The sequence below is a fragment of the Aspergillus pseudodeflectus genome, assembly GCF_044049435.1.
Source record: "Aspergillus pseudodeflectus strain CBS 756.74 chromosome Unknown BJX68scaffold_1, whole genome shotgun sequence".
In the NCBI taxonomy this organism is placed as follows: domain Eukaryota; kingdom Fungi; phylum Ascomycota; class Eurotiomycetes; order Eurotiales; family Aspergillaceae; genus Aspergillus; species Aspergillus pseudodeflectus.
Genome location: NW_027263777.1, coordinates 249,659 through 275,740, shown reverse-complemented (window position 1 = coordinate 275,740; position 26,082 = coordinate 249,659). Strand labels below are relative to the sequence as shown.

Below are 26,082 nucleotides of genomic sequence, written 5' to 3'. Positions count from 1 at the left end.
ACGCTAAATTGCCACCGGCGTCTTGTCGTCTCACTGGTGTCTCGCGCCCCTTGAACCAGTTACCACACTCCCTGAAATCCTGAAGACTATTTGCTTGTTTAATTTCTTGAAGCATTCTCATTGCATCGCAAAAAACCGTCATGAATTTGGATAGCCTAGCGTGCTTTTTCCTGCCCGCCCCGTTCCACTCCACCGCTTGAAGAAGACGGAGTATCAGAGAACGTGCCATTCACAGGAGACGGCCAGAAAATATCGCCTGATGAGCTTACCAAGTCCTCAGAACCCACCGATAACGCTTGTTCAGGCCACTGATTATCCTCGCTTTTGTGTCTGTAAGAATTCTGGGAACTGGGCCAAATGGATCCATTCGCGCATCTATGATAGGGCATCTTGGAGCCGGCACAGAATGCTCCAATACTAAACAAAATGTCGTTTTTATAGCATCACTTTTGAGCTCATTCAGGAAGGCCTGACCACTGGTCTCAGCACTGCCCCAACCAGATCCCTCAGTGATTTTTTTCGCCAGTAATGCGACGCCCATGAGGTGTTTATCGTATGGAGGGAAGAATGGCAGATACACACTGATTGATTCTATCTTCAACCTGTGCCGGATAAGTCAAACTGGCTTGTTTCTACAGCATAGCCATTTGGCATTCCTAACGAGGAGGATACTTAGTCGAGCTAATGCTGGAGCTAATCAGGTCGAACCGTTCAAGCTTATGATGCTGATCTAGAACTGCTCATAATAGCTTTAGTAGCTTTATCAGGAGGCATATTTTGGTCCATGACTACCCCGAGGCATCGACCTCTTTCCTCCAATCGATCGTCTGGACTATCCAGCACTGTCTCTGTCGCCCGGTCTTTCTCTCTGCACTCTTGTTGCTGTTTTATTATCTCACTTGTTCCGGGGTTAGCCAGTCACCACATCTAGCTCTGTACGAGATCCAAGACGCACATTTCTACACCTAGCGAATGAAGAACTCATCTATCTGGTTGTAGTTCATGCATGCCATCATGTCTGTACTCCTGCCAACTTTAGCCCTCAAAGTGGCCTAGGGTCAAGCTCACGCTCGCTAATAGGGGCTGATAGAAAGTGATATTGTCTGCACAGGAAAGTTATGATGTTACAGTAGTACCTTTATCAAGCACTGCCATTCTAGTATTTAGCAAATTCATAAGGGCCAGCATCCCGTTCTATGGTAAAGGGACGTGACCCAGCAATAATTGCTTGCTTAGTTCCTTCGCGCCGAAATATATACAAGGCTACTCTCCACTCTCTCCACTGGGTAATTTCTTCTATCCTTCGCCAATCCTTGATATCGCATAGGCCCTATTATCAATAATGACTTGCGTATTCAAGAATAAACCACTCAGATATTATCGTGATGTTGCCGGTCTTATCAAGATTAGTTGATGTATGGGTTTTAATACTGTCATCCCAAGTGACCTGAATGTCTAGATGGCAGTGTTACACGACTCAAAAATAGTTTCTGTGACAACCCGAGGGCCTTCAGTAGTAGGGTGCCTCATGTGATCTGGTTAGTCTAAGCTTTGGGTGCTCGAAAACCTTGGTCTGGAATAGCAGATAAATCAGGTTGCCTCCCGGTTATTTTGATTCCGTTATCCACTGGAACTTTTATGCTTTTCAGTATCTAGTTTCTTGTACTATTTGGTCACCAATAGCCTCAAGATTTCTTCAGTCTGCTTCGCACCTGAGGAATGGACTTGTCCTTTGCTCCTCTCGGACGGTGCCCCTGATATTTTCTACTTGTTCTATGCACTACCCGTAACAGTGAGCCTGGCTGAAGTCCAAGAACTCGTGATTAAAGTTGTACAACTACAGGATATCGCTTCGAGTAGCAAGAGTTCAAGGCCGTCATTCCTATTCTAAGCGCTATATGAGGAAGCGGCCTTCAATGGTATCCGCATCGGGGGGTTTAATCGCATTGCGCCCGCCCTTGGCCGAAATAGCTGAGTTTCCTACGCCTGGCTGATTAGGGACTGAAATGGCAGAGGGCGTTTTACAAGTTCTGATTAAGTTACTAACTTGGCTCCTCGTTAAACACGACAACTTCTTTGGATTTCCTATTTGCGCGAATTCCCTAGCTAGAAATCCATACTAATCCGCCACTCCTTCAACGTAGGTGACGAGGAATATGACATTGAGAACACGGAGCTATCGGAGCTCAGTACCGTCCGGAAGGGGGATATTGTTGCTGGCCATAAGGAGGCTGCTGGCCGTAACCTCCCGGTGCTTGGCTACTGGGGGGATATTGTTGCTGGCCATATTGCTGCTGGCCTTGGTTGTAGGGGGCGGGTGATCCTCCATAGTTGGGAGCGGGGGGCTGCTGGCCATATCCTCCTGGTGCTTGACTACTCGGGGGATATTGTTGCTGGCCGTACTGCTGCTGTCCTTGATTGTAGGGAGCAGGTGATCCGTAGCCAGGGGCGGGAGGTTGATTAGGGTATCCACCGTACTGGCCTGGAGGAGGTCCAGAGGGAGGCTGACCGGGATATCCTCCTGGCTGGCCGTATCCACCGTATTGGCCTGGAGGAGGGGGTCCAGAAGGCGCACCACTTGGACGGCTGCCCTTCTCGTCCTTGGTATCGTACGAGGCGTCGATCGAACCGAGCATGAGCTTGGCGCACCAAAGTTCGCGGGTCAGGTGAACAGGAGGGCTAGCACGCGACATCTCGTCCTGTTCGACCTCAAAGTCTAACGATTGTTATTTCACTTTCCACAGTTTGTAAGAAAAGGGTTACTTACTGGATGTGCAGTCAATGAAACCTCCGATGCTCGGGTCGTTATCGAGACTGCCCAGGAAGTCGCGAGCCTTGGTGTCATTTCCGACCTGCGAGAACTGAAACGCAACTGCACCACGTCCGTACTGGCTTCGACCAACCTCATCAACGGCGTAGCGAATACCCTGAGCGACACTGTCAAGGGGCTCTCCGGCAGGTTGTCCGTCGGTGATGGTGATGACGAGAACAGGTTTCTGCAGCTGATTCGCTCTTGCTGGGCCCACGATCAAAGGGTCAAGCACCTTGTTCTTCAAACCAGTTCCAAGAGGCGTCATACCAGAGAAGCGAACGCTAGCAATAAGTTGCTCCACTTCGCCGACGCTACGAATTCCGTTGCGAGAAAGTTCGTTGTTCATAAAGCGGACGTTGATACCATCCTCATCGAAGGTGGATGCGATAGTCGCAACGATTCCAATAATCTGCTTCAGTTGTTCCTTTCTCACCCCTTTCTCCTCAAACTCGATTGAGCCGCTGTCGTCGACGTAGAGGACAATGTCGTAAAGCGAAAGCTTGATGACATCCATGGCGATCTCGATAGGCAGAGAGAATTCGTTCACGATCCTGTTGATCTTGGAAGGTCCATCCCTGGCGAGTCCTTGCACCAGTCTGTCCAACTTAGCGGGCGGGTAGAAATTCTGGAGATTCTTTTCTTGAATGGTGGCGATCAGAAGCTGGCGATAGGCGTCGAGTTGCTGAGGGGTTGCAGGTCCAGCAGCGCCTGCGCCGCCGCCGGGAGGCCCATATTGGCTTGGGGGAGGTCCTTGCGGTGCACGTGGGGGGGCGCCAGGGTAGGGCGAATTCTGAGGGGGATAGCCACCAGGGTAGGGAGCATTCTGAGGAGGGTAGCCGCCAGCCTAAAAAGTAGCAAGTGAGTTATTAGCAATCTCCCATCAAATTCGTCATCGACAGCGCAACGTGTAAGAAACAAAACAAAACAAAAAAATCGATCAAAAAAGCACGAGTGTCTGGGTCAATCTATACATGAGGCTGCGGTTGTGGGGGATATTGTGGTCCGGGCGCTGCTCCGTAAGGCTGAGGAGGGGGCGGGGTTTGCGCATAATTTTGTTGATGGCCCTGCCTATAGGGCGGAGCTCCTCCGTAAGGCGCCGGAGAATAAGACTGCGGCTGCGGTGTGTGCGGTAAATAAGGTGCCGGAGAAAATGCCTGGGGAGGCGGTCCCGAGTAAGAGGGTGATGGAGGGGGCTTGTTTGCAGGGACAGGAGGATACGCCTGGTACTGCTGCTGCTGCTGTTGCTGCGGGGAGGCTGGATAAGGCGACGGAGACTGTCCCGGGCGCAGCTGAGAAGGCGGCGGAGGAGCATAGCCTTGACCAGAATACGGTCGAGACATGATTACAGCAAACGACTCGAAGGAGCAGGCAGAAAGATGGATGACGAAAGTTGGTGGAGGAGCGGATCAGACAATGACCACCAGATGATGAGGGGCAACGGATGAATAATATCCAAGGAGGGCGAATGTGATAACGCGCGTAATGGGCCAACCAACACGAAAGCAGGAAACCAGACTGGGATGAGAAGTTGAAAGAAACAAAACCAACGAGGAAGAAAAATTCTAGCCTACCGAGCCGCCAGGATAAGCCTGATACTGGGACTGCTGCTGCTGTTGTGAAGGCGGCTGTTGCTGTTGAGCCTGCTGTCGGGAACGTAATCGTGATCATTAGCTGCAGAGCTGGAAAAACTGGAGCCAAAGAGGGGCAGCGCAGCAAGGCATCAAAGTTCTGCCTGGTGAGTTTCGACTTACCTGTCCACCAGCAGAGCCACCACCAGCAGGAGGAGGGCCGCCCGTGTATCCGGCAGGAGCAGCTCCCCCATAGACGCCGGAGTTGGGGTTGTTCATCTGGGCGTTGGCGATCTTGGAGGCAAACTAAACGGTCGATGATGCAAAAGTGCAGCCGTCAGTAAGTTTTCTGTTGTTTGTTTTCCCCCCGAGCTCTAGTCTCTCGATTTCTTGAAGAAAACAGGAGCTTCCGACTGCGATGATTATAGGAAGCAGCGGGGTAGACACGCGGGGCAGCAACAGCTGATATACTCAGGTGCGATGGCGAAAAAGGCAGACTTACACCCATGATTGTGGCTGGGATAATCTCACTTTGTAGTTGTAGAGAGAGAGAGAGAAACTTGAAGGAGGGGAGAGGTACGATGGCAAATAATGACGATGATTGATGATGTTAAGAATGATGAAGGTGCTTCAGCTGCGGATCCAGACAGTCGTTCAGGAACAGCTCAAGGCCCACTCGGGAGCCATTCAATTCTTCCTCTTGTTCTACGGAGTATATGAGTTCTATGACCCGCTCAGCCCATGGCTGCACTGCCTCAGGCTTCAGCTCGCGTTAAAGCTAAGCATGTCACAGCCACAGTTCCGGGATCGGGTTAAGGCTGACTCGTCCCAACTGTTGCACAGGCTATGGAGCTTGATGACATCAAACCAAGGCGGTCCATTTCTTTTCCTCCCGAAAGTACGGAGTACCTACCTTGTACCTTGATCGGCCCTCTTCCCGACACTCCGCCGCTCCATACGGAGTAAGCTCCCCAAAGCATCTCAAAAAGCAAAAGGATTTGGCATCCTATAGTACTCGAAAGCATTATCAGCAGATGACTCTGATGTCATGCGCATACTGCGAGCTAAAGAGTTGAATATGAATCATGCTTGCTTTGCAAAGTTACTTTTGAACTTACCAACTTACCCAGAGCGCAGCGGCGATTCCCATCCCTTGCTTCAACATCTACGTTTACCGTTCCACTGGATCAAAGCAAGTAAAAAAACACTAATGAGAAGAGATCCCATCTCCCCGGAGCTCAGATCCCCTTCTTCTCAATGACCTCTCTCTCTTTCATCTACAGTTATCTTCAGAAGCTGCAACCACCTCCTAAATATTCCACCAGCAGCTTTACAACATCAACATGATGGAAAACCCGCCCCTGCGCGTGGGCATCTTGGCAACCGGAAGCCATCCAATCCAAACAATCTACCTTCCAGCCCTGCACGCCCTTCCAACGCTCTTCAGTATAAGCGCCGTCTACTTCTCCACGCAGTCTCAAGAACCCGCCGTTCCCGTCACCGCAAATGGCACAGCCACCAAGAGCACCACCAAAAATCCAGACACCATCCTCTCAGACCCCGACATCAATCTGATCCTGAATTTTATGCCAAATGAGTACCACGAGCTCTACACTATCGCCGCCCTCCAGGCCGGTAAGCATGTAATGGTCGAAACACCAGTGAGCCTGAGCATCCCCTCCGCGAGAAGGATAATCGAGGCGGAGAAGGATGCGCCGAATGGAGCGAGGGTCTTTGTTGCTTCGGCTAGGCGGTATGCACCGTGCTTCGAGGATGTCTTCAAGAAGGAGGTAAGATCGTTGGAGAGGATTCACTATGCGCGGTGTCGGATGATCGCGGGCCCGCATGTTGCGCATACGGCGACGAAAGCGAGGGTCGGTGCTGGGGCCATCGAAGGTGAAGGTCGGGGGGCGCCATTCATCAAAGAACCAGGAGAGGACAGGACGAAGCGCCTAAGAGGGCTGTTGGAGGAAGTGTTTGGGAAGGACGAGCAACCAAGTCAAGAGCGAATGGCGCTAAGCCGGTTCCTTGCCTCGCTAGGATGCCACGATCTTGGGCTCATGCGGGATACACTGGGATACCCGGATGCAATCTCGAATATCTCCGTGAATGAGCCGTTCTACTCGGCGCTTTTCCACTACAACGGTGGTGTTGTCGAAGGTGCTCATCCACACCCATTCACCTTGATGTACGAGACTGGAACAGACTGTGTCCCACGTTGCGACGCACAGCTGGCGGTGTACAGCCAAACCAAGACCGTGACCATCCATTATGACCTGCCCTATGCGCGGGGTCAGCCTGTACGCGTGGTTGTCGAGCAGGCCGATGAGCGTGGCGGACTGATGCAGACTGAGACTGTGAGTACGTGGGAAGAGACATATCAGGAAGAGCTCAAGGCACTGTACGCATACCTGGTCGAAGGGAAAACGGCGAGAACGACGGCGAGAGACTCGCTCGATGATATAAAGCTGTTCCAGACTATATTTGAGCAGTATGATCGGCAGTGTGGGACAAGTCGGACTCCACTTGGTTAGCCGTCATGAGAGCACCATAGCGGTCCGTTTGGATAGAGATGCTTTATTGTTACTCTTGCTTGTGTCGATTCTGGTTCAACACAGTCCTATTTTGATACTGTACAACACAAAGTTTCGGCGTCGACTGTGTCATCCCTCGTTAAAGAAAGTACAAGAACCAGAAATCTATTAGCTAGATTCGCTTTTCCCCATCGTAACGATCGGTAAATGTACCCAGCAGATATTATTTATCTACCGCTTTCCCTTCTTCTTTTTCTTCGAACTAGCTCCTCCACCTTGGGGTTTCTGCTGTTGAGCCCCAGACGGTGTGGTCTCTTCGGATCTATCCGTAACAACTCCACCCTGTGTCCGTTCAGCAGCCCGCTGCTTGCCCTTTCGGCCCCTTGGTCGATATGTCGAACGGTCACGGAGCGGGAGCCAGCGCTCTGGGTCGGCTGCCTTGCTCGGGTCGTAGTCCTTGGGCAGGCGAGACTTTCGGATTCGCTTCACCGTACGTTCCTTGTTGTCCGCCGTCCGCTTCCTTGCCCCTGCGATAGCTGCGGCGGTGGCGGCGGCGGTGGATGAAGAAGGCGAGACACCTGCCGCCTCAAGTGACGCGACGTCGATATCGGAAATCAGGTCCTCAACCGGAGGGAGGTATTTAGCCTGCGCTTCAACCTGAGAGTAATCAATGGCTGCGTGAGACGCCACATATCCAGCAACAGCAAACAGGTCATCCGGAGTATTTTGGTACAGAGACTTGAACAGATCTGCAGCCTGGGCAGAGTCAGATGCAAGCGTGGAGTGCAGTAGAGACGCCCCGGCTGCACGGAGCAGTGACGTTGGATGAGTGGCCTGTTCTTTCCAAAACACTGCGGCCTTTGCCATTTCAGCTCTGATCTGAGTTCTCCGGCCTTCACGTTTGTATAGGGCAATAAGAACGCTTAGAAGGCCCGGGTTGAAACGTGTTTCCTTGTCTTGCTCGGAAATAGACTCTTCAAGGAGTTGAAGTGACTTCTCCAGCGTGGCTATTGCAGACGTGGTATTGCCCAGACTCACGTAGAGTTGTACGGCAGTGAGAACCAAGCCAAGGTCTTTCGGTCGCCGGTCTACTGCCGAGAGAATTGCTTTGAGTGCCGACGTCCCGGTCTCACCCTTGGCATGCGCTGCAACGTTGTAAACTGACAGAAGATTTGTGCCCGCTTCCGTAGACGGATACGGCGCTGAAGAGAGGGCCTTCGATGTGGATCGGATGATACCATCATATTTATGAACAAGAAGATCCACTGCGTGCAGATTTCCTGTTATAATAGTATTCTGATAGTTGAACAGCTTGTCGTTGTCAGTGGAATTGGGGATTTCGTGAAGGGTCTTATATAGGGCGTAAGGGTTTGCCACGGTTCCGCGAGCAATGGCCACATTGTTCTGACCGATTCTTCTCGTAGATAATTCGGGAATTCTACCATAGCGTTAGTTAGAGATAAAGCTAACAAAAAAGGTAGGGATTGGCTCACTCCTGTATGGAAATCTCTTTTAGGATGGACTCGGCCTCCCCAGACTTTCCTTGACATATCAGAACATAAAGCTGTTGCACAGCAATCGGAAGTAGTTCGGCATCTCTATCCTCTGGTGTGAGGTCTTCAGAAGTACGGCATAGTTCTGTAATAGCAATCAGCTCCGACACCTTCTTTTCAACATATGTAGCTGATACGAACCTTTGGCACGCTTCAACAGCATTCCCGCCTGGTCAAACTCCCCTTTCGCAATGCTTAGACAGGCGGCATTGTAAACGGTCTCGAACGCTTCCAAATCATCCCTTGTTGGTCTGGTGTGTCGCACTAACTCGGGGTGGCCTTCCCACTGCAGTTGGGCATCCGTGGCCCAGGAATTGATTCGCAAGTCGTGCTCCTCGCTGGAAACTGATGCAGGATCACGAGCGAGTTCTCCGTACAGTTCGGCTGTGCGACGAAATTTCTCGGCCCTGTAACTCTATAAGATGTTAATGCCAATTCCATGAGAGAGCAAGGTAAAAAGCATAGACGGAAAACATACAGCCTGTGCTTCCAAGTGACGTGCGCCGCGGTCATTCACCAAGTCAGAAACTACGTCGATAGCTTCCTCAGGTTGACCGGATTTGTAAAGAGCATAACCGTATTCCAGAGCAGCCCTTTTCTTCAGGTTATCCCCGCCATCCTCGAAAACACGTAGACAATCCTCGTAACGGTCGAGTTTTAGCAAAGCGACGACTTTGACATGCTGCGCTTGAAGATCGGAGCTAGACTTGGCTAAGGCGGCATCACACGAGCGCAGGACTTCTTCGTGGTCGTCAATGGACGCTCTTTGGAGCAGCGAGCTCAAGGACTGAGTGGACATCGTGGTTTCGAGTGGCTCTGGTGGCGTGAAAGCCAGCTGCGGAGAGTCAAGGGGAAGAGGTCGTCGCCCAAGATCGGGCACTAAGGACAGAAATTTCTGAGTGCCGATAGCCCCATGTACTCTAGTTATGATGTTGTTTGTGGTTGTTGGGCCGGGTTCTTGTTCAACTCCGATTGTGCAGTGCGGGCTTCATATTTCCCGATTGGGAGCGCCGCGCAGAAGGTGTCTGAGCGCTCCCGTAGATCTTTTAAGGATGACTAAGACAGCAGCCGCCAAGTATTCTCGACGGATTCGGAAGGTGTCATCAGGAACCTTCTTGGAACCTTAGCAATGGTACCTGGCCCTTAAGGTGTCGAGGCGTCCCAATGGATGCTCATATCCGCAATCGTCATTTACCTACCAACCTTCCCGAGTCTGAGCATTCCATGGGTCATTGGATGGCACCAAAACTGCTTGATTGGAAGAAGTCCTGTCAGACCAGTACATACCTAGGTAAGCTCAGACAGAGAGGCTGCGATTGCGCAATTTTTATCAGATCAAGGCCTTTACAACCTCGACTCGCGTCCAAAGGATCATCATCCAGGACGCGACGACCCTATCGTGCGGGGATACCAGCACGGTGCACCAGGACAAGGTTCCAAAATGATGTAGCTGCTACGTATGTGTGTTCAGATCTCTTATCAACTTCCCGATCTCTTTTCGCCATATCAATTTATCCTTGGCTTGGTAAAAGAGAAGGGGGCCCTCTCGTTCCCAGGAACGGCCAAGCGCAAGATAACCCCAGCTCACCAACAATAATAATAATAATAATAGAACAGCAAAGCCCGGACCGTCACTCATGTGCTTGCAATCCCCAAGCTTCTCAGGCGTGTGACCACTTGCCTGTCGAAGACACCTCTACAAGTACCAGGGCTTCGTCTAAGGGCCACATGGAGTCGTATCGTACTGGCAGACGCAATGTAAAGAATAAGGCTGAACACAAGATAATCCCAATCTAAGATATAGATAGACCGCATCTTGAACAGCAGCATCAGATGGTCGTGATTTTGTGGCATCTGTTCACCTTGCCAAGAGGGTGTGGATCGCGACCAGCCGACCTCCGACAGGATCTACGCCCAATACGCGTCATCGTCAAGAGCCAACCTCGTCTTGCCTGGGGTCACTCTTGATTTGGAGGGTTGCACGAAGGCTTGGTCGAGTAAGGCTGATGAGGGTCTGCGGTGACAGCACCGGAAAATAGTAATATGGGAGAAACCGGCAGCTGGACCAGTGGTGTCAAAAACTCAGATTGCCTAGAGGCGAGGATTAAGAGTCTTACGCGCGGCTCGAAAGGTCGGGAAAATCCCAGCCCAGGGAAAAGCAACACAAAGTACTCCATCGAGTGGATCATGTCCATGGAACCCCCCCTATCCCTCTGGCTCGCATCACGTCTAATTCGTAGTCTGGACTCTCGGCGGGCAGGTCCCTCTGGGTCTCTTTTTGTCTTTGGCCCCCCAACCGACTCCCTCTTCATCTACTTTAGCCTTCTTGTCCCTCGCTCTTAATAATTACGATGTCGTATTTCTTTGCATAATAGTTAGAATATCTCTCCTCTCGCCCGTCATTACCTACTTGAATTCTTTCTCATTCCGCCCTCTTGAACCGACTGGATCTTTCGCTCGCTATCCTCTTTCACCCTCCGCACCCCATCTTCACCAAGCATCGTTGCGAATTGAGCGCGTTGACTGATCGCGATGCGAGTGCGCTAGTGCCGCATTTATTGTCGCATTTTCATCCTCGATACGATTCCTTTTCTCAAAGCTATGTCCACAAAATTCAGCCTCCGGGATCGGTCCCCGATAAACCCCTCCTGGGTATCAAAGAAGAAGGTCGCTCGCTTTATCGCCGCCGCCTGCATGGTGGGAACATTCTTCGTCTTCGTCGGCCCGCACCTCACCCATCATGCTAGTGAACAGAAGCAGAAGATCGTCCAAGCTATTGCATCAGAGAACATCACAATTACTGCCCATGTCGGTTGCGAACCCGAATTTGACATCTTAGAGCGACTCGGTGTCAAGAAGGTCTCCCAGTATGTCCGACGGGAAGTAGCAGCGGTGCCGTCCTCTGGCAAGGTGCCCTTAATCCAAACTCTCGATAACCCCCTGTTCGACAGGGATTTTATTCGCGCAAAAGACCGCAATTCTTCCGGGATTTTACAGGACGACTGCTCAATTCCGACCTCGATTTCGCTGGAAGTGTCGCCGCCTCCCATACATGTTGATGCCTCGCACTTCGATTTCGGCGTCGCCACAAAAGTTGACAGGCTGAGCGAATCTTTGGATGCTTTTGTCCACTGGGCAGGCCACACACGAACCCGCATATTCGCATTGGTCGAGCCGGATGAGCGGATACCTGAAGTCCTAGCCAAGGCTGAAAAACTTGGGGTCAATCTGTTCGTGACAGAATCCGACGACGAATATCAAACACGGTATTTTGGCCTGATATCGCATTTGGCTGAGAACTTGCGCGAAGAGACACGATGGTCTTGTATCATCGATGACGACACTTTCTTCCCTTCCATGTCGGCTTTGATCGAAGCCTTCGAAAAGTACGATCATACACAACAGATGTACGTTGGCGGGGTATCAGAAAGTGTTGCACAGATCGGTCTGTTTGGGCTCATGGGATTTGGAGGCGCCGGCGTCTTCTTGTCCCGCCCTCTCGTTGAACAGTTGAGCAAACCCGAAGTCTTTGAGGCCTGCCAACAATCAGAGTACACAGGCGATCGAAGAATCTCGCTCTGCGTTTACCAATATTCAAACGCACACCTAACTATCGACCATCGATTGCGACAGCTCGACTTTAGAGGCGACGCCACTGGATTCTTTGAGGCTATCAGGCCTCTGCCTCTGTCGGTGCATCACTGGAAGTCCTGGTTCCATGCCGACATGGCAAAACTGAGCAAGGTCAGCGAAATCTGTGGCGAGACCTGTCTTCTCGGAAAGTGGCGGTTTGCGGACGGTTGGACCTTGACCAACGGCTTTTCAATATCAAAATATAGCACGGAGATCAGCACTGAAGACACATCAATGGAGCTCACCTGGGATGGCGACCACCACGCTTCCCGCGAAGCCTTCATGCATGAACTTGGTCCCCTCCGTGAAAAGGACGAGGGCAAGATTGCCTATCTCATGGTGGACTCGGTAGTCGACGAGGACAGTGTTCGACAGTGGTATGTCCATCGCGATTCAGACAAGGGCGACCAGATCATGGAATTGATCTGGCGAAAGGAATAGTCCTTTACATTCAGCGTGCCAAATTTTCGATCTATTTTTAATACCCTTTCTACTTCTGTCGATACCACTGTTTGCGACCAAACCGCCACATAACGCACGCCACAGATCTTGCATACTGGGAACCATCTATAGACTACAGACTTTCGCAACTCCCACGAGAGTTCTTTTTCCACGGCACCCCCTTAGATTATGAGTTTCGATCCTACGTCTTGATGATACCACATTTACTATCTCATCATCCTTTCTGATTCTCCTGTATATTTATGTCCACCGCTAGTTAACTGCACAGGGCGGTCGGTACTTGGGCGCAATGGTCTCATTTCACCTCCTGATTGGCGTGTCACTCAAGCTTCTAGCTAATATTGAGAGCCTCCTTATTCTTTCGGCGGATAGTTAGCTAATCAACGATACTTCTATACTTTCGACCTTTGAGAAGTCTCTTTAACACAGCTGGCCGACCCTTGAAGCCGTAGGCCTCATCGGATTGGGAATTGGGATAGCATGACAAACGAAGTGAGAAAGCAAGAGGGGAGCAAAATGTGGCTTTCGCTGGTGCAGGACATCGATTAATACGTTATCATTATGAGCCCAGGTGGCGTTTGTATACTCCGGAAGTGACTAGGATATGATTCTAATCCCAACTGGTCAAGTGGTTGGAACACGCGTAAGGTGTGTAGATTCTGTTCTGGTCCATGAGGAGAAGCATCATTCTACTTCCGGGAAAGGGTATGAATCGACAATGTAGTGAACTTGTCCGATCTTTGAGGGGTGTCGAATCCCCTTTGATATTCATCTACCAAGACATGGCGTATTGCAACTTGGTGTTTCTAGTATACCAGATGAACATGCTAATATAATGTGCTTCAAGCCGTTTAATTGTTCTAGTGTATTTGTGGTGCGAGTAGATATGGATCAGGAGTTTATGGTGTCATATGCCGTTCGTTTCGGATAATCATGTCAATATCAACGGAACTGAAAGAGGTGGGATGAGAAGAAACTAGGTACATGAAAACGCCGGTAAATCCTATATCCCAAGGGATCCTCATTATATGTGCACATCAGGAAAGAGGTAGAGATCTGGAGCGGGCAGATCATCTGTCATATATCAGCATGTCATCACAGTATGCGTATATGCATATATAGCAGTAACAATGAATCATAACAGAAGTAAAGAAGATTGCATTATGGCAACAGGCTCCGGGGTTGGAAGGTAAGGTCCGCAGGTATAGACGTCGGCGGCAGCATTCCAGACACCGACTCCACAGTGTCAGCGCTATCACCAAGGTCATCAGCAAGAGAGACAACGTCCCATGTATTGCTGGCCGCCCTTGGATGGGAGTCTTCTGATGCAGCCCATGACGGGGTGTGTTCAGATGAGATGGAGGGAGGGAGCGGAGGAAGGTAATTGCCCATGGTCAGTGAAAAATCGAAGCCTAGAATGGCCTTTGAGCGCTCGAGGAGCGATGGGAAGAGGTAGGATTGGGAGCCCCGAATTCGGGAGAGCGTGCTGAGGATGCCCCACAGTAATTCGCGCGGCTCGATGATGGACTCTGCCAGGCTATGGGAGGCCGTTGTTGAGAGGGAGCGGGATACGTCTGCTACGGATACTCCGAGGTCGAATAGTTTTTGCTCCATACCAATCCCGTGCGCATCTATAGCGCTCGCAGACGCGTCTGCTAAGACGGACATGGCTGCCTTGCCCACTAACACTGGGAGATGAAATGGTAGGACAGTCTCATTCCTAGAGCCCGGCTGCGAAGCGCGAGTGATGGAGAGCTTCCACATCATTGCCTGTAGCCATTGTTGAGTGATTAGGATATCGATCCTTTGGATTTCCAAAACACCATCAAGGGATATCGGCTTGCTGAGGCTGGTTTGAATGGCAGATGTAGGCGGCATTTCCAGCGATTCGTCCCTCTTTCCTCCTGCCGAGACCCAATCATACAGGGTCGGACTGAGATTCTCAAAGATACCAATCAGGTTGGTAAAACCGTAGGCGAGGATAGGGTCGTCGGAGCAGAGAACCTGCGGTTTGTGGATGGAGTTGCGGAGCATCACCGGCTTGGCCTGCTGCAAGGCGTAACCCCTGAGGTGATGTCAGCATAATCAGTCTATCAAAAGGGAGCGATAGCAGTTCCAGCCAGTTTTCTACCTTTCGGTGATAAATAATAGCCAAAAAATCCTTCGCCTGTCCTCTGCTTCGTCTCTGGTCATCTCGGAGTACGTCGACTCGCGATGAAGCCCTAGCGTGAATATCATTGAGGTCGCCTGGCACAGGTAAAACCATGCATAATCCTGGCGATCCAGATTGCCGTAGGCCGCAAAGAGAAAGAATGAGGTTAAAAGACTTTCCACATTCACGTCTTCGATCGGATCACATTCTTTTCTTGCGCGCACGGCCTCTGTAAGAAGCTCTTCCCCCGACATCAGTGAGCTCCCATCAACGCCTGTGTGCATGTGAGAGGCGTCAGATACGGAAGTTGTTCCGTCTAACTTCAGCTGGATATGCGTTGCCGCGCAAAGACAGGCTAGAAAGGCGTATCGTTGTGGAGACAAGCGTTGTGGGTGGTGGCAGTCCTGTTGAAGTTCTTCCCTTCGGACTACAGGCATAATGGGAAACATGTACTTCAAGTAGACGTTAACGTGGGCAAGAAGCACAGGAGGAGTCAAAATGCGCGGACAAGGCAGCGTGGCCCCTGCGGGCGAGTCGGAATAAGAATTTGTGGAACCGGGGGAAGAGACGAGTTCGGGGGGTGGCAGCCGGCTAAACGAGTCTGGGAGGTCTGGGGCTAGATATTGAGGCTCTTCCACCGTGAAGGGCGGGGAGTTGTAGCTTTTTGTATCGGTGAGCCATCCTCGGTCTGTAGAGTATTGCTGCGGGTCGCACTGAAGGAGCTGTCCCTGTCGCGCCGCTAATGGGTGGATGGGAGCCAGGGGAAAGATCGTTCGAAACTTGGGGCCTTTCCGCCTGAGAAGGTCTTTGTAAGAGCATGAGAGAAGCAGTCGCTGGCACTTGTCACACGGCAGCATCTTGAGGAGTCAGAGATTTGTCACATAGCAAGAAAGGCTCAGGACAGAAATTACCCTGTCACACTTGATTTTCCTCCTCCTACAATGATCGCAGGCCTGTTTGAAGGCCTTCTGCTTCGGGGAGGGCGAGCCCGAATCCATGTTTCCCAAGACAGCCGGATCGACGGAGTGGAAGGCGGTTGCTAGTCGGTTGCGGAGAGATTCCTAATCCAAGGAGCCCATGGTGAGACAGAACAACAAGAGTCATGAACGCTAGAGGCACCAAGAAGAGGAAACGGCAACATTGGAAAAATCTGGGGAAGCCGAGGCGGGGATGAGGCCAAAGATAAAGGAGTTGTCCTGTATGGAGTCGCACTAAACTCCACTGTCTGCAGCTACAGTCAGTTCCCAGGCCCCGCGTTACACCATCGTCTGTTTCTTTCGACTTTCGAGTCTTCATATGCTCATTACTAGCCATGGCTTAACGGCAGACCTAATGCTCATTTGAGTTAGTCTAGCTTGACGAATCTTACATGCCGGACCGAAGAAGCTCTGGCGACTCGCGCGCCCGAATCGACGAGCGAAGTGAGTGTAAAGGGGCCCGAGCGAACCACCGGAGTGCAGAGTTCCTGGATCCAAGGATCTTGCCTGGGATGACGCTTCTTAAGAGAATGCGCTATTTTCTGGAAGTCTTCCCCTGCATCAGGGCTGCTGGCCGCAACCATCCAAGAGGCGTTGACATCGGCTACAGGAATCCTGCCGTGTGAGTGGCTGCGACTCGGCGGGGGTGGTATGCTCCTAAGGAAGTCAGTAGTTTGGACCACAATCCTGGAGGATTGAGAGGAGGTCGTCGCTTGGAAGGAATGCATATCGGGAAGCCGAAGGACAGCAGACTCCAACGAGGCAGGAAATCCGATGAAGATAGTTGCTGCGAACCAATCCCGGATCTTCAAGGCCACTTTGCTCTGGTCTGTTAGTGTGCTTTGGTTGACTATGGCCTGCAGCCTGCAGGCCGCAGGCGCCAGTCGTGTATCTACTCCGCTCGCGGAGTCGCGGCTCTATGGAGAATGTTAGTTCTCCGCAATACTGACGGCGAACTTCGAGGTCCAGCAGACCGGCCTGCTTGCTCAGACAAGCCATAACTTCACAACGTATGGGACTCACCTCTAACACCGAGCTCGCGTTGGTGAAGCCGAAGTGGATGAGATAGCAGGCGTCGGAGACAGTGCAACAATCAACAGATTGGAGCTTCATTTGTGACCAAACTGGGGAAATTGGATTTGATTCTCGTTCAATCCGGGATCGGCTTCACCGGTAACTTTTCAAGGTTAGTAGCACCGGAGGTGATTGGGCTCTGGGTTTGAGTGTCATGGAAGGAGCCGTCTAGTCATGTGATTAGTCCTCAGTCTCTTCTCCGCTTGGGCGCTTGCCTTGACCGGCCTCCGTCGTCATCAGCAGATTAGTGAATACATTCTCAGGTCATCTCCATGCATTCATTTCTAGCACTTCCATTGATTTGGCCACCATTATGGAGTACCACTTGAGTCTTTATGTTTGCTTCAGCGGTCTTTTATCGGAGAAGTGACCAATCATCATCAGAGGATCGTCCCTCTTCGCCTGAATGTTTGTGGTGCGGAGCCCAGACCTGCCTCGGCCCCCTCACCCCGCATCAGGCCCCAAACATCCCATGCTACTGCAGTGAGTCTCACAGACGAGGTTCCCCTTGCGTCTCAAAGACTCGACGGATAATCTCCAGTGCTTTCAGCCTTCCATCCCTAGGGAGGTGCCACAGCGTTAATGAGAGGGCAGATGACTTGTTTGTTGATACAAACACTTTCGCAAGATAAATAGAGGGCCCAGGCCATAATTGTCGATTGTTGGTAAACCTATATACGGTTGGATTTGTGGACCTCATTTCGTCCCGTCATGGTCGGCTTCACCCACTTTTCCACTGGGGCAACGCTTCTAGCCGTGGCTTTTGGGGCGGCTCAGATTCTCCAGGATCCCTTACGACCCCTGCCAGCAGACGCGGCCGTGACTACAGCGGCCCAATGGAATCAGGAAACCGCTGATGCGAATGTTCGTTTGATTGATGTTGGGGCCACACTTATCGCCAACATCGACGACCCGGAAGCCGTGAATGTACAGTCCGTCTGTCCCGGATATAAAACGTCCAATGTGCTCCACACTTCCAGCGGCTTCACTGCGAGCTTGGAGCTGGCTGGAGAACCCTGCAATGTCTATGGGACAGATGTCGGGTCATTGACGCTTGAAGTATGCCCTCCATGATGTGGTTCAACAAATGTGTATCTGCATAATCGCCGGACTAAGAATGCTTTTCGTAGGTGCAATTCCAGGACACCGACCGCTTGAATATACAAATTCTGCCTACCTATGTGGATGCTTCGAATTCGTCGTGGTTTATACTCCCAGAGGAATTGGTACCCCGCTCAACCGCGGTTCCCGGTTCCTCCGATTCGAGTGACTTTTCGGTGACATGGTCCTCTGCCCTTTCTTTGAGAGGTACAAACTATTCTGGTCAATAGTGACTAACAGGCTGTATTTAGGTCAAACGAGCCCAGTTTCAACTTCCAAGTGGCCCGCAGAGCTACAGGTGAGGTACTTTTCGACACTGCAGGCTCGGTGCTAGTATTTGAGGATCAGTTTATCGAGTTCGTGACCTCTTTACCAGAGGAATATAACCTGTACGGGCTGGGGGAGCGCATCAATCAACTGCGACTCCTAAGAAACGCTACCCTTACTACCTATGCGGCAGACATTGGTGATCCAATTGATTGGTGTGTTTTCATACGTCATGCCTGCTATCTGTTTGGGTCAAAAGTTGAAGCTAATCTGTCGCATGTTCTTTAGGAATATCTATGGACACCATGCATTCTATCTCGACACACGATACCATATAGTCGATGAACTGACTGGCGAGCATACCTATGCCAAAATCAGTGAGGCTAATTCTACACAAGAGTATAGATCTTATTCACATGGGGTGTTCCTGAGGAATGCTCATGGCCAGGAGGTGGTTATGAACCCACGGGGCTTGACTTGGCGAACGATAGGAGGAAGTATTGACCTCACTTTTTATTCCGGTCCAACTGCTTTAGACGTCACTAAGCAGTATCAACGCAGCACAGTTGGGTACTGCTCCCTTGTCTTCCCGTTTGGTATTACCACGTTCATGATCTCGTTCTTATGCTAACAAGACAATCTGATGCAGTCTTCCAGCCATGGTTCCGTACCATTCTCTCGGCTTCCATCAGTGTCGCTGGGGATACAATAACTGGTCGGAATTTGCGGATGTGCTTGCAAACTTTGAGAAATTTGAAATCCCTCTGGAATACCTGTGGTACATACCTCATTGGATGTCTATCATAGATCGTAGTTTACCCTGACTGACGTTTACTCAGGGCCGACATAGACTATATGCATGGTTACCGAGACTTTACTAATGACCCGCGCCGATTTTCATACAATGACACAAAAGTCTTCCTTGACCAACTCCACACAGGTGGGCGTCACTTCGTGCCCATTGTTGACGCGGCTCTATACATCCCAAACCCAGAGGATGCTTCTGATGTGTAAGTCCCTTTCACGCATAGCCATAAATCCTTGAGGTTTAGCTGATTCGCTAGCAGGTATGATACCTATACTCGAGGAGCTGCGGACGACCTCTACATCAAAAACCCAGACGGCAGCCTTTACGTGGGAGCGGTCTGGCCTGGGTATACTGTCTACCCAGACTGGCATCATCCGAAGGCGGCTAATTTTTGGGCCAACGAACTTGTGCTCTGGCATGAGAATGTGGACTTCGACGGAGTCTGGTATGACATGGGCGAAGTCTCGTCTTTCTGTGTGGGAAGTTGTGGGTCTGAATACCGAGCATTGAATCCTGTTCATCCGCCCTTTGAATTACCTGGGAGTCCGCAAAACAGAGTGTATGAGTACCCCGAGGGGTTCGAAGTGAGCAACGCAACCGAAGCAGCTTCCGCTTCTGCAGCATCCGTCAGCCAGGCGTCGGCAACAGAGAGCCCAACACCGTCTACCACCACCTCATACCTGCGTACAACACCCACGCCCGGGGTCCGCAATGTCAACCATCCACCGTATGTGATTAATCATGTCCACGCTGGCCATGATCTTGCTGTTCATGCTGTTTCGCCAAACGCGACGCACGTAGATGGTTATGAGGAATATGATGTCCACAGCCTCTACGGGCACATGGGCATACGTGCGACCTACCAGGGGTTGAGGCAAATCCACCCCGAGAAACGTCCGTTTATCATCGCCCGCTCGACTTTTGCAGGATCTGGGAGATGGGCGGGTCACTGGGGTGGTGACAACCATTCCAGATGGTGGTCTATGTACTTCTCGATCTCCCAAGCTCTGCAGTTCTCTCTCTTCGGTATACCCATGTTTGGAGTCGACACCTGCGGGTTTAGTGGCAATACCGATGAGGAACTTTGTAACCGCTGGATGCAGTTGAGCGCGTTCTTCAGTTTCTATCGGAATCACAACCAGATTGGGGCGATCTCTCAGGAACCATACCGCTGGGCGTCGGTGATTGATGCAACCAAGACGGCAATGAACATTCGATACGCTTTATTACCGTACTTCTACACTTTGATGAACAATGCGCATACTGATGGTTCCACCGTGTTGCGAGCACTTGCCTGGGAATTTCCGAGCGAGCCATCTTTAGCGGCTGTGGACACTCAATTCCTTGTTGGACCGTCAATCATGGTTGTTCCGGTTCTCGAGCCCCACGTCGATACTGTTCGCGGTGTTTTCCCTGGCGTAGTGCAAGGCCAGGTTTGGTACGACTGGTATACGCAGACCGCAGTCGACGCAGCGCCCGGAGTGAACATGACAATTGCGGCTCCTTTAGGCCATATTCCAGTCTATATTCGGGGAGGTAGCGTCCTTCCTATGCAAGGAGTAGCATTGACCGTCAGGAATGCTCGTCAGACACCCTGGGCCTTGTTGGCGGCTCTGAGCGTTGACGGTACAGCGTCGGGACAGCTGTACCTCGATGATGGAGAGAGTATCAGCCCCCCCGCCACGCTTGAAGTAGATTTCAAAGTGTCTGGTTCGCGGCTAAGCGTCTCGGCGAGAGGCGATTGGAAGGAAACCAATCCCTTGGCAAATGTAACCATTTTAGGTGTCCCTAACGAGCCGTCATCAGTAACTCTGGACGGACAGCAGGTGCCAGCTCGCTATGACGCTGTGTCGCAGGTCCTGTTTGTAACGGGGCTGGAGGGATTTGCGGACGACGGAGCTTGGGGGCCAGATTGGACACTCAGGTGGTGATGGAAGATGGCAGTGATCTGGGGTGTGAATGGCTGGGCTGAGATTCGTTTAATCAAGTAGTCCGCCAGTGGCATCAGTGGTACTCTTTATGTAGAATGCAACGGCATTTGGAGCAATCGCTGCCACGATTCATACCCCCTACTGACAAGGCCAATGAGCATTGGTCGATCGCTCTGCAAGGATCTCCTGCTGATCCACAGCCCACCCCTGACAATCTCCGCATACGGCGTCGGCCACTCCGACAGGCAACAGAGGCCAGAGTCGGCAATCACTGGAGGTTAATCGCAGCATGCAGAATCAGGCCTGAAGAGAAATGGATACAAGTACCGGCGTCATGGCCCAGCCATGCCAGATGCCGGAGCAGGGCTCAGACCAGGATGAAATCGGCCTTTCTTCTCTCCCTCGCGGCCGCCGCCCTTGCGGCCACTCCTGCGCAATGGCGCTCGCAGTCTGTATACTTTTTACTCACCGATCGGTTCGCCCGTACAGACAATTCGACAACTGCTGAGTGCGATACCAGCGTCAGGGTAAGCCTTCGCAATCATTCCAACAATCAATTGACGCGGCGCTAACGAGTGTAGCAATACTGCGGTGGCACATGGAGGGGGATTATCAACCAGGTAGATGGCATCCGTTCGTTCCTACTGGACCAAGACTAACGAGAACAGCTGGACTATATCCAGGGGATGGGATTCACGGCGATCTGGATAACACCTGTGACTGCTCAGCTCGAGCAATACACTCCATACGGACAAGCCTACCATGGCTACTGGCAGCAGGACATGTAGGTCTTCTTCGTTTTCAGAGGATGATGGAAACTCACCGGCACCAGATACGCCCTCAACTCCAACTACGGAACGGAGGCCGACCTCAAGGCTCTCGCCGACGCTCTGCATGACCGAGGCATGTATTTGATGGTCGATGTGGTTGCTAACCATATGGTGGGTGACACTGAACTCTATGCCTACGCGACGCGCAGCTGACCATCATGTAGGGCTACAACGGAGCTCCTGACTCTGTCGATTATAGCGTCTTCAGCCCGTTCAACTCACAGAAGTACTTCCACTCGCCCTGCTTCATCCAGAACTATGAGGACCAGGCACAGGTTGAGGCATGCTGGCTTGGTGACAACTCAGTCCCGCTTCCTGATCTCGACACCGCCCAGACCGACGTTCAAGATTACTGGTATGACTGGATTGAATCCTTGGTATTAAACTACACCAGTAAGACGCCCTCCTCTTCGTCAATTCTGCAAGCTCACATCAAACAGTCGACGGCCTCCGCGTTGATACCGCAAAGCACGTTCAGAAGGAATTCTGGGACGGCTTCAACGACGCAGCTGGCGTCTACTGCGTTGGCGAAATCTTCGATGGCGACCCAGAATACACCTGCCCGTACCAAAATCACCTCGACGGCGTGCTTAACTACCCGATGTACCCTCTTCCTCCCTTCTTTCGCTGGTAGGCATCCTGCTAACTGTCAAAAAAAAAGCTACTACCCGCTTCTAAGGGCTTTCAAATCGCCATCGGGCAGCATAAGCGATCTCTATAACATGATTGAAACGGTCAAGTACACGTGCGCCGACTCAACCCTGCTCGGCAACTTCATTGAAAACCACGATAACCCCCGATTCGCATCGTAAGCATTCTCCTTATACCCAATCAAAAACACGTGTTGAGTAAATTAGGTACACCAACGATATGTCCCTCGCCAAAAACGTCGCCGCCTTTCTCATCCTCTCCGACGGGATCCCCATGATCTACGCCGGCCAGGAGCAGCACTATTCAGGCGGCAACGACCCTTACAATCGCGAAGCGACCTGGCTCTCGGGCTATTCGACCGAGAGTGAGCTATACAAGCTCGTCGCGGCATCAAACGCCATCCGTACGCATGCTATCGGGCAGGACGAGGGGTACCTGACTTATATGGTAGGCCGCCCGACCTTTGCACAGCACCTTTTTTTTTTCTTTCAAATCATAAACAACACCAGTGACGGGCTCATAATAACTTCATCTCGGCGATAGAATTGGCCCATCTACCAAGACGACTCGACCATCGCCATGCGCAAGGGCTACGCCGGGACGCAAATCATCACCGTCCTCACCAATGCCGGTGCCGACGGATCTTCATACACGCTCTCTCTTCCGAACACGGGATACGAGGCAGGTCTTGAGTTGACAGAGATCTACTCGTGCACGAGTCTCACTGTAGACTCGGACGGGTCTGTGCCTGTACCTATGAAAGGTGGTTTACCCCGTGTCCTGTATCCGAGCGCGGGTCTGGAGGGAAGTGGGATTTGCCAGTGAGAGAATAGGTTTATGGATCTTGGACATCATTGAGGACATCGGAGTTATTTCCTAAGATACTATTCGTGCATTTGTTGGTTTGGTCCAGGCACTAATATATATCTTCAACACTTGAGACTTGTGTATCTACTTGGTGATAAAGACAGGGACAAAGCTTTGGTAATGCACCGTCAGCAAACCCTTCTGTTTCTTGTGTCCAAGCCAGAATTTGCTTTTCGATATTTTCCGAACCCAACCGAATACTATTATTAAAAATGGGATGTCGCTGTCCAATGAGCTCTCGCGCTCAAATCTACTGTCGAAGGCGTGGCGCTTATTTAGCGCCAGCGCATTCAATGTCAATGAAGGTGCCTATTTCAAATAATCATGGACCCCGCGTATGAGCTCGAAAGAAAGCACGTGTCGGCACTAGACGCGGGGATCGTCGCTTTACAGATCTGAAGTCCAAAGACCACCATCCGGTCGCTGCAGTTTTACTGAGCACTATCGCTCATAAGGTCAGTCCTAAAGATACCCACCCGGCCGGCAGAGAGGCCGCTCGTCGCAGTCTAACGCCGAGACGTTAGAATACTCGCCAACAGCATCATCCTACCATGGCTTATGAGCTCTTGATCGAAGTATGCGGGCCCGGCCTGAGCGCCAAAAGTCGATCTCATTGGGGCTTTGCGATCCGCGAGTCCGGCGCTTCATTCGGCGACCTTCTCCATGTGCAAGTGATCGATTTGGAGCGATTATGGTATCAGTTTGACGCTCGCGAAGGCATAGATCTAGCTACCATGCAGGCCGAAGGCATGGCCAAAATAGTCGATCTAACGGCAGATCAACGACGGCGAGTCGTGAGCATAATCCGAGCAGAAGCCGCGCCTCGCGACGGGAAGAGGAGGTGTCAGGAGTGGATTGTTGATGCTCTGGTATCGCTGGAGGTGGAGGAACTCGTCCCGGATGGGACGGCCGAATTCTGGAGTAGGCTGGTTGGGAAACGAGCAGGCGAGGTCAAACTAGCTGCAGGGACAAACTGGACACCGTTGAGGTGACCCAGACGTGGTTAAAACTTGAGGGAGACTCCCTTGTACGAGCCCCATGATGAATCTAGAAGTCACTTTTTAGACACCCACAGTCAAAATCAACGGCTAGTCTCGCACCATTATTACCCTGAATCAAAACACGTGGCTGTGGTCGTTGCGTCTCAAATCTCAGTCGTCGTTCTTCATCACTGATGATCTTTGTGTCTATCAACACAAAGGAGATTCCCATATCTTTCCAAATGGAAGTTCCTGTCACTTCATCTCCGTATGCTAGAGGCCAAAGAAATATCACGGAGTTGGCCAGGATCGATCCAGGGAGGCCTACGTTCGAGAAATGACCGGAAGGGATGGTTGTCGGAAGGGAACTCTGGTAACATGAGGATCCAAGGGAGCATCCGTGGAACGCCAAGTGCGAAGCTCAAGGACAAACAACGGGTCAGGCCAAGTATGCCCAAACAGGAAGGTGCACAATCCGCCGCTGCTGAGGGACGGTGAGACTCAAATGCCGATGAAATAATTGCTCCCAAGAACTTTCTCGAACTTGAGTGATGTCCTGGTTTCCTGGAACAACGTGGCCCTCTCTACCGGCGCACCCCTTTAGGACCCAATAGTGTGCCACTACTATGCCGAGCTTGGAGAACCTAGAAGCCACAACAAGACTATTACTTCTGTGAAGAACTCGACAACGGCCGTCATATCTGTTCTAGGAAAGTGGACGGACCCGAGCTCCAGGTTCGAATTCTGAGCCCACCCAGAACCGAAGATGAACTGCTGCAGGGTAAATTATCGGCCGTCGATCATCCGTGCGCATGCCGACGGAGTCTCTCCGTTCTTCAAGGGGGCTCTGAAAACAAGGAATCTGGCTGGGACTGCATGATGATTCATCTATTTTTCGATATCTGTCAGATAATTACAAGACATGCAATCCACAGCTGCCATCATCCATTGTTCTGGTCAAGCGGGGGTAAGCCCGCTGGTTTCCCATCTGGTTCGCAGGCGTTGGGTCGTGGAGCTAGGGATGCAATGCAAATAGAACGCCAAACTATTGAGGAGCCAGTCTCGTTCAGGAAAGAGACGTGGACAGCTAAGGCGGGCAAAACCTCGGAGAATTTAATTTGATCATTGATCTATCAAGCAATCCAAACTCGTGGTTGGGAGGCTAAGATTGATCCTTCTGCTGGGGAGGACCAATGATGTCAGCGCCGCAATACCGTGGCTTTCAGAGTCCTCGATGTGAGTCCGGAGCATCACCAGAAGGGGAGATTGGACAACGGGCGTTGGGGCTGGCACTGCAGCAGAAGAATGATAGGAATGACAAATTACGGGCTGCATCCGACAAGAGCTTGAGTCAGAGTCACGATGGTGCAGGCTTGCAGCAGTTCGCAGTAGTGCGCCCGATGTGGAAGTCGCAAGCTTGCTCAAAGACCGAGGCAGGCGAGATCTGCAGAGGGCTAGCCAATAAGTGGTGGCAGACAGACCAGAAATTGGCCAATTCAGACGAACCCCTGGGACAAGGTTTGCTTAGGCTTCTCACAGGATTTGTTGTGAAAAAAAAGACAGGCCGGCGCCCGCTGTGATTTGCTGCAGCACTTCGGCATCGATCGCCGCCCTGGCTGCATCCCTGCACTCTGCACGATCTGGGATCTGGCAAAAGGCTATCTCTGCCATCTGGATTCTTCATTCTGGCGATATTTCCCCCCAAAATCGAGGAGCGGAGGTCAAGAAAAAGCAAATGGGCAGTCAAATGACAGGACCGGCCTGATGGGGGTATCCCGCACACCCCTGCCAGTGTCAGTGACAGCCTGTCAGGGAAGTGTCAGGACGTGTCAGACCAGAACGTCATCCCCCCGGTGGCTTGAAAGTCGGATGCAATAATGTT

General features: G+C 51.5%; 10 protein-coding genes across 10 annotated transcripts; 6 read left to right on the top strand and 4 right to left on the bottom strand.

Annotated features, from left to right (window-relative positions):
* Positions 1-2,057: 2,057 nt before the first annotated feature.
* Positions 2,058-5,057, bottom strand: rfeF (putative transcription factor RfeF). Its single transcript, XM_071037967.1, has 5 exons — positions 4,883-5,057; positions 4,564-4,686; positions 4,384-4,455; positions 2,768-3,656; positions 2,058-2,716 (listed from the first exon to the last, which is right to left on the bottom strand). The coding sequence occupies exons 1-5, from the start codon at positions 4,886-4,888 to the stop codon at positions 2,187-2,189; spliced, it is 1,620 nt and encodes a 539-aa protein (XP_070905454.1). The 5' UTR covers positions 4,889-5,057; the 3' UTR covers positions 2,058-2,186.
* An 89-nt stretch (positions 5,058-5,146) lies between these two features.
* Positions 5,147-7,030, top strand: BJX68DRAFT_2980 (Gfo/Idh/MocA family protein). Its single transcript, XM_071048923.1, has one exon. It carries the CDS (start codon positions 5,724-5,726, stop codon positions 6,912-6,914), a length of 1,191 nt encoding a protein of 396 aa, XP_070905453.1. The 5' UTR covers positions 5,147-5,723; the 3' UTR covers positions 6,915-7,030.
* On the bottom strand, positions 6,994-9,457 carry BJX68DRAFT_2985 (signal recognition particle subunit SRP72). Its single transcript, XM_071048924.1, has 4 exons — positions 8,946-9,457; positions 8,609-8,882; positions 8,408-8,552; positions 6,994-8,352 (listed from the first exon to the last, which is right to left on the bottom strand). Exons 1-4 carry the CDS (start codon positions 9,264-9,266, stop codon positions 7,146-7,148), a joined length of 1,947 nt encoding a protein of 648 aa, XP_070905452.1. The 5' UTR covers positions 9,267-9,457; the 3' UTR covers positions 6,994-7,145.
* Positions 9,458-9,592: 135 nt separating this feature from the next.
* BJX68DRAFT_222348 (uncharacterized protein) lies at positions 9,593-10,671 on the top strand. Its single transcript, XM_071037966.1, has one exon. It carries the CDS (start codon positions 9,632-9,634, stop codon positions 10,262-10,264), a length of 633 nt encoding a protein of 210 aa, XP_070905451.1. The 5' UTR covers positions 9,593-9,631; the 3' UTR covers positions 10,265-10,671.
* BJX68DRAFT_2920 (uncharacterized protein) lies at positions 10,346-10,951 on the bottom strand. Its single transcript, XM_071048912.1, has one exon. The coding sequence runs from the start codon at positions 10,777-10,779 to the stop codon at positions 10,426-10,428; it is 354 nt and encodes a 117-aa protein (XP_070905450.1). The 5' UTR covers positions 10,780-10,951; the 3' UTR covers positions 10,346-10,425.
* Positions 10,924-12,887, top strand: BJX68DRAFT_2915 (glycosyltransferase family 31 protein). The gene has a single exon (XM_071048911.1). The coding sequence runs from the start codon at positions 11,069-11,071 to the stop codon at positions 12,539-12,541; it is 1,473 nt and encodes a 490-aa protein (XP_070905449.1). The 5' UTR covers positions 10,924-11,068; the 3' UTR covers positions 12,542-12,887.
* Positions 12,888-13,560: 673 nt separating this feature from the next.
* BJX68DRAFT_2928 (putative C6 transcription factor (AmyR)) lies at positions 13,561-15,982 on the bottom strand. Its single transcript, XM_071048913.1, has 3 exons — positions 15,626-15,982; positions 14,694-15,571; positions 13,561-14,627 (listed from the first exon to the last, which is right to left on the bottom strand). The coding sequence occupies exons 1-3, from the start codon at positions 15,710-15,712 to the stop codon at positions 13,724-13,726; spliced, it is 1,869 nt and encodes a 622-aa protein (XP_070905448.1). The 5' UTR covers positions 15,713-15,982; the 3' UTR covers positions 13,561-13,723.
* A 938-nt stretch (positions 15,983-16,920) lies between these two features.
* On the top strand, positions 16,921-21,103 carry BJX68DRAFT_2836 (glycoside hydrolase family 31 protein). Its single transcript, XM_071048908.1, has 7 exons — positions 16,921-17,824; positions 17,896-18,050; positions 18,118-18,348; positions 18,422-18,703; positions 18,783-18,911; positions 18,973-19,143; positions 19,201-21,103. The coding sequence occupies exons 1-7, from the start codon at positions 17,477-17,479 to the stop codon at positions 20,870-20,872; spliced, it is 2,988 nt and encodes a 995-aa protein (XP_070905447.1). The 5' UTR covers positions 16,921-17,476; the 3' UTR covers positions 20,873-21,103.
* Positions 21,104-21,249: 146 nt separating this feature from the next.
* BJX68DRAFT_251434 (alpha-amylase) lies at positions 21,250-23,178 on the top strand (the record flags this gene model as incomplete). Its single annotated transcript, XM_071042384.1, has 9 exons — positions 21,250-21,399; positions 21,454-21,492; positions 21,541-21,656; positions 21,705-21,813; positions 21,867-22,095; positions 22,143-22,305; positions 22,364-22,510; positions 22,560-22,800; positions 22,897-23,178. The coding sequence occupies 9 exons, from the start codon at positions 21,250-21,252 to the stop codon at positions 23,176-23,178; spliced, it is 1,476 nt and encodes a 491-aa protein (XP_070905446.1).
* A 593-nt stretch (positions 23,179-23,771) lies between these two features.
* Positions 23,772-24,212, top strand: BJX68DRAFT_260192 (uncharacterized protein; the record flags this gene model as incomplete). Its single annotated transcript, XM_071043838.1, has 1 exon — positions 23,772-24,212. One exon carries the CDS (start codon positions 23,772-23,774, stop codon positions 24,210-24,212), a length of 441 nt encoding a protein of 146 aa, XP_070905445.1.
* Between the last annotated feature and the right edge of the window lie 1,870 nt (positions 24,213-26,082).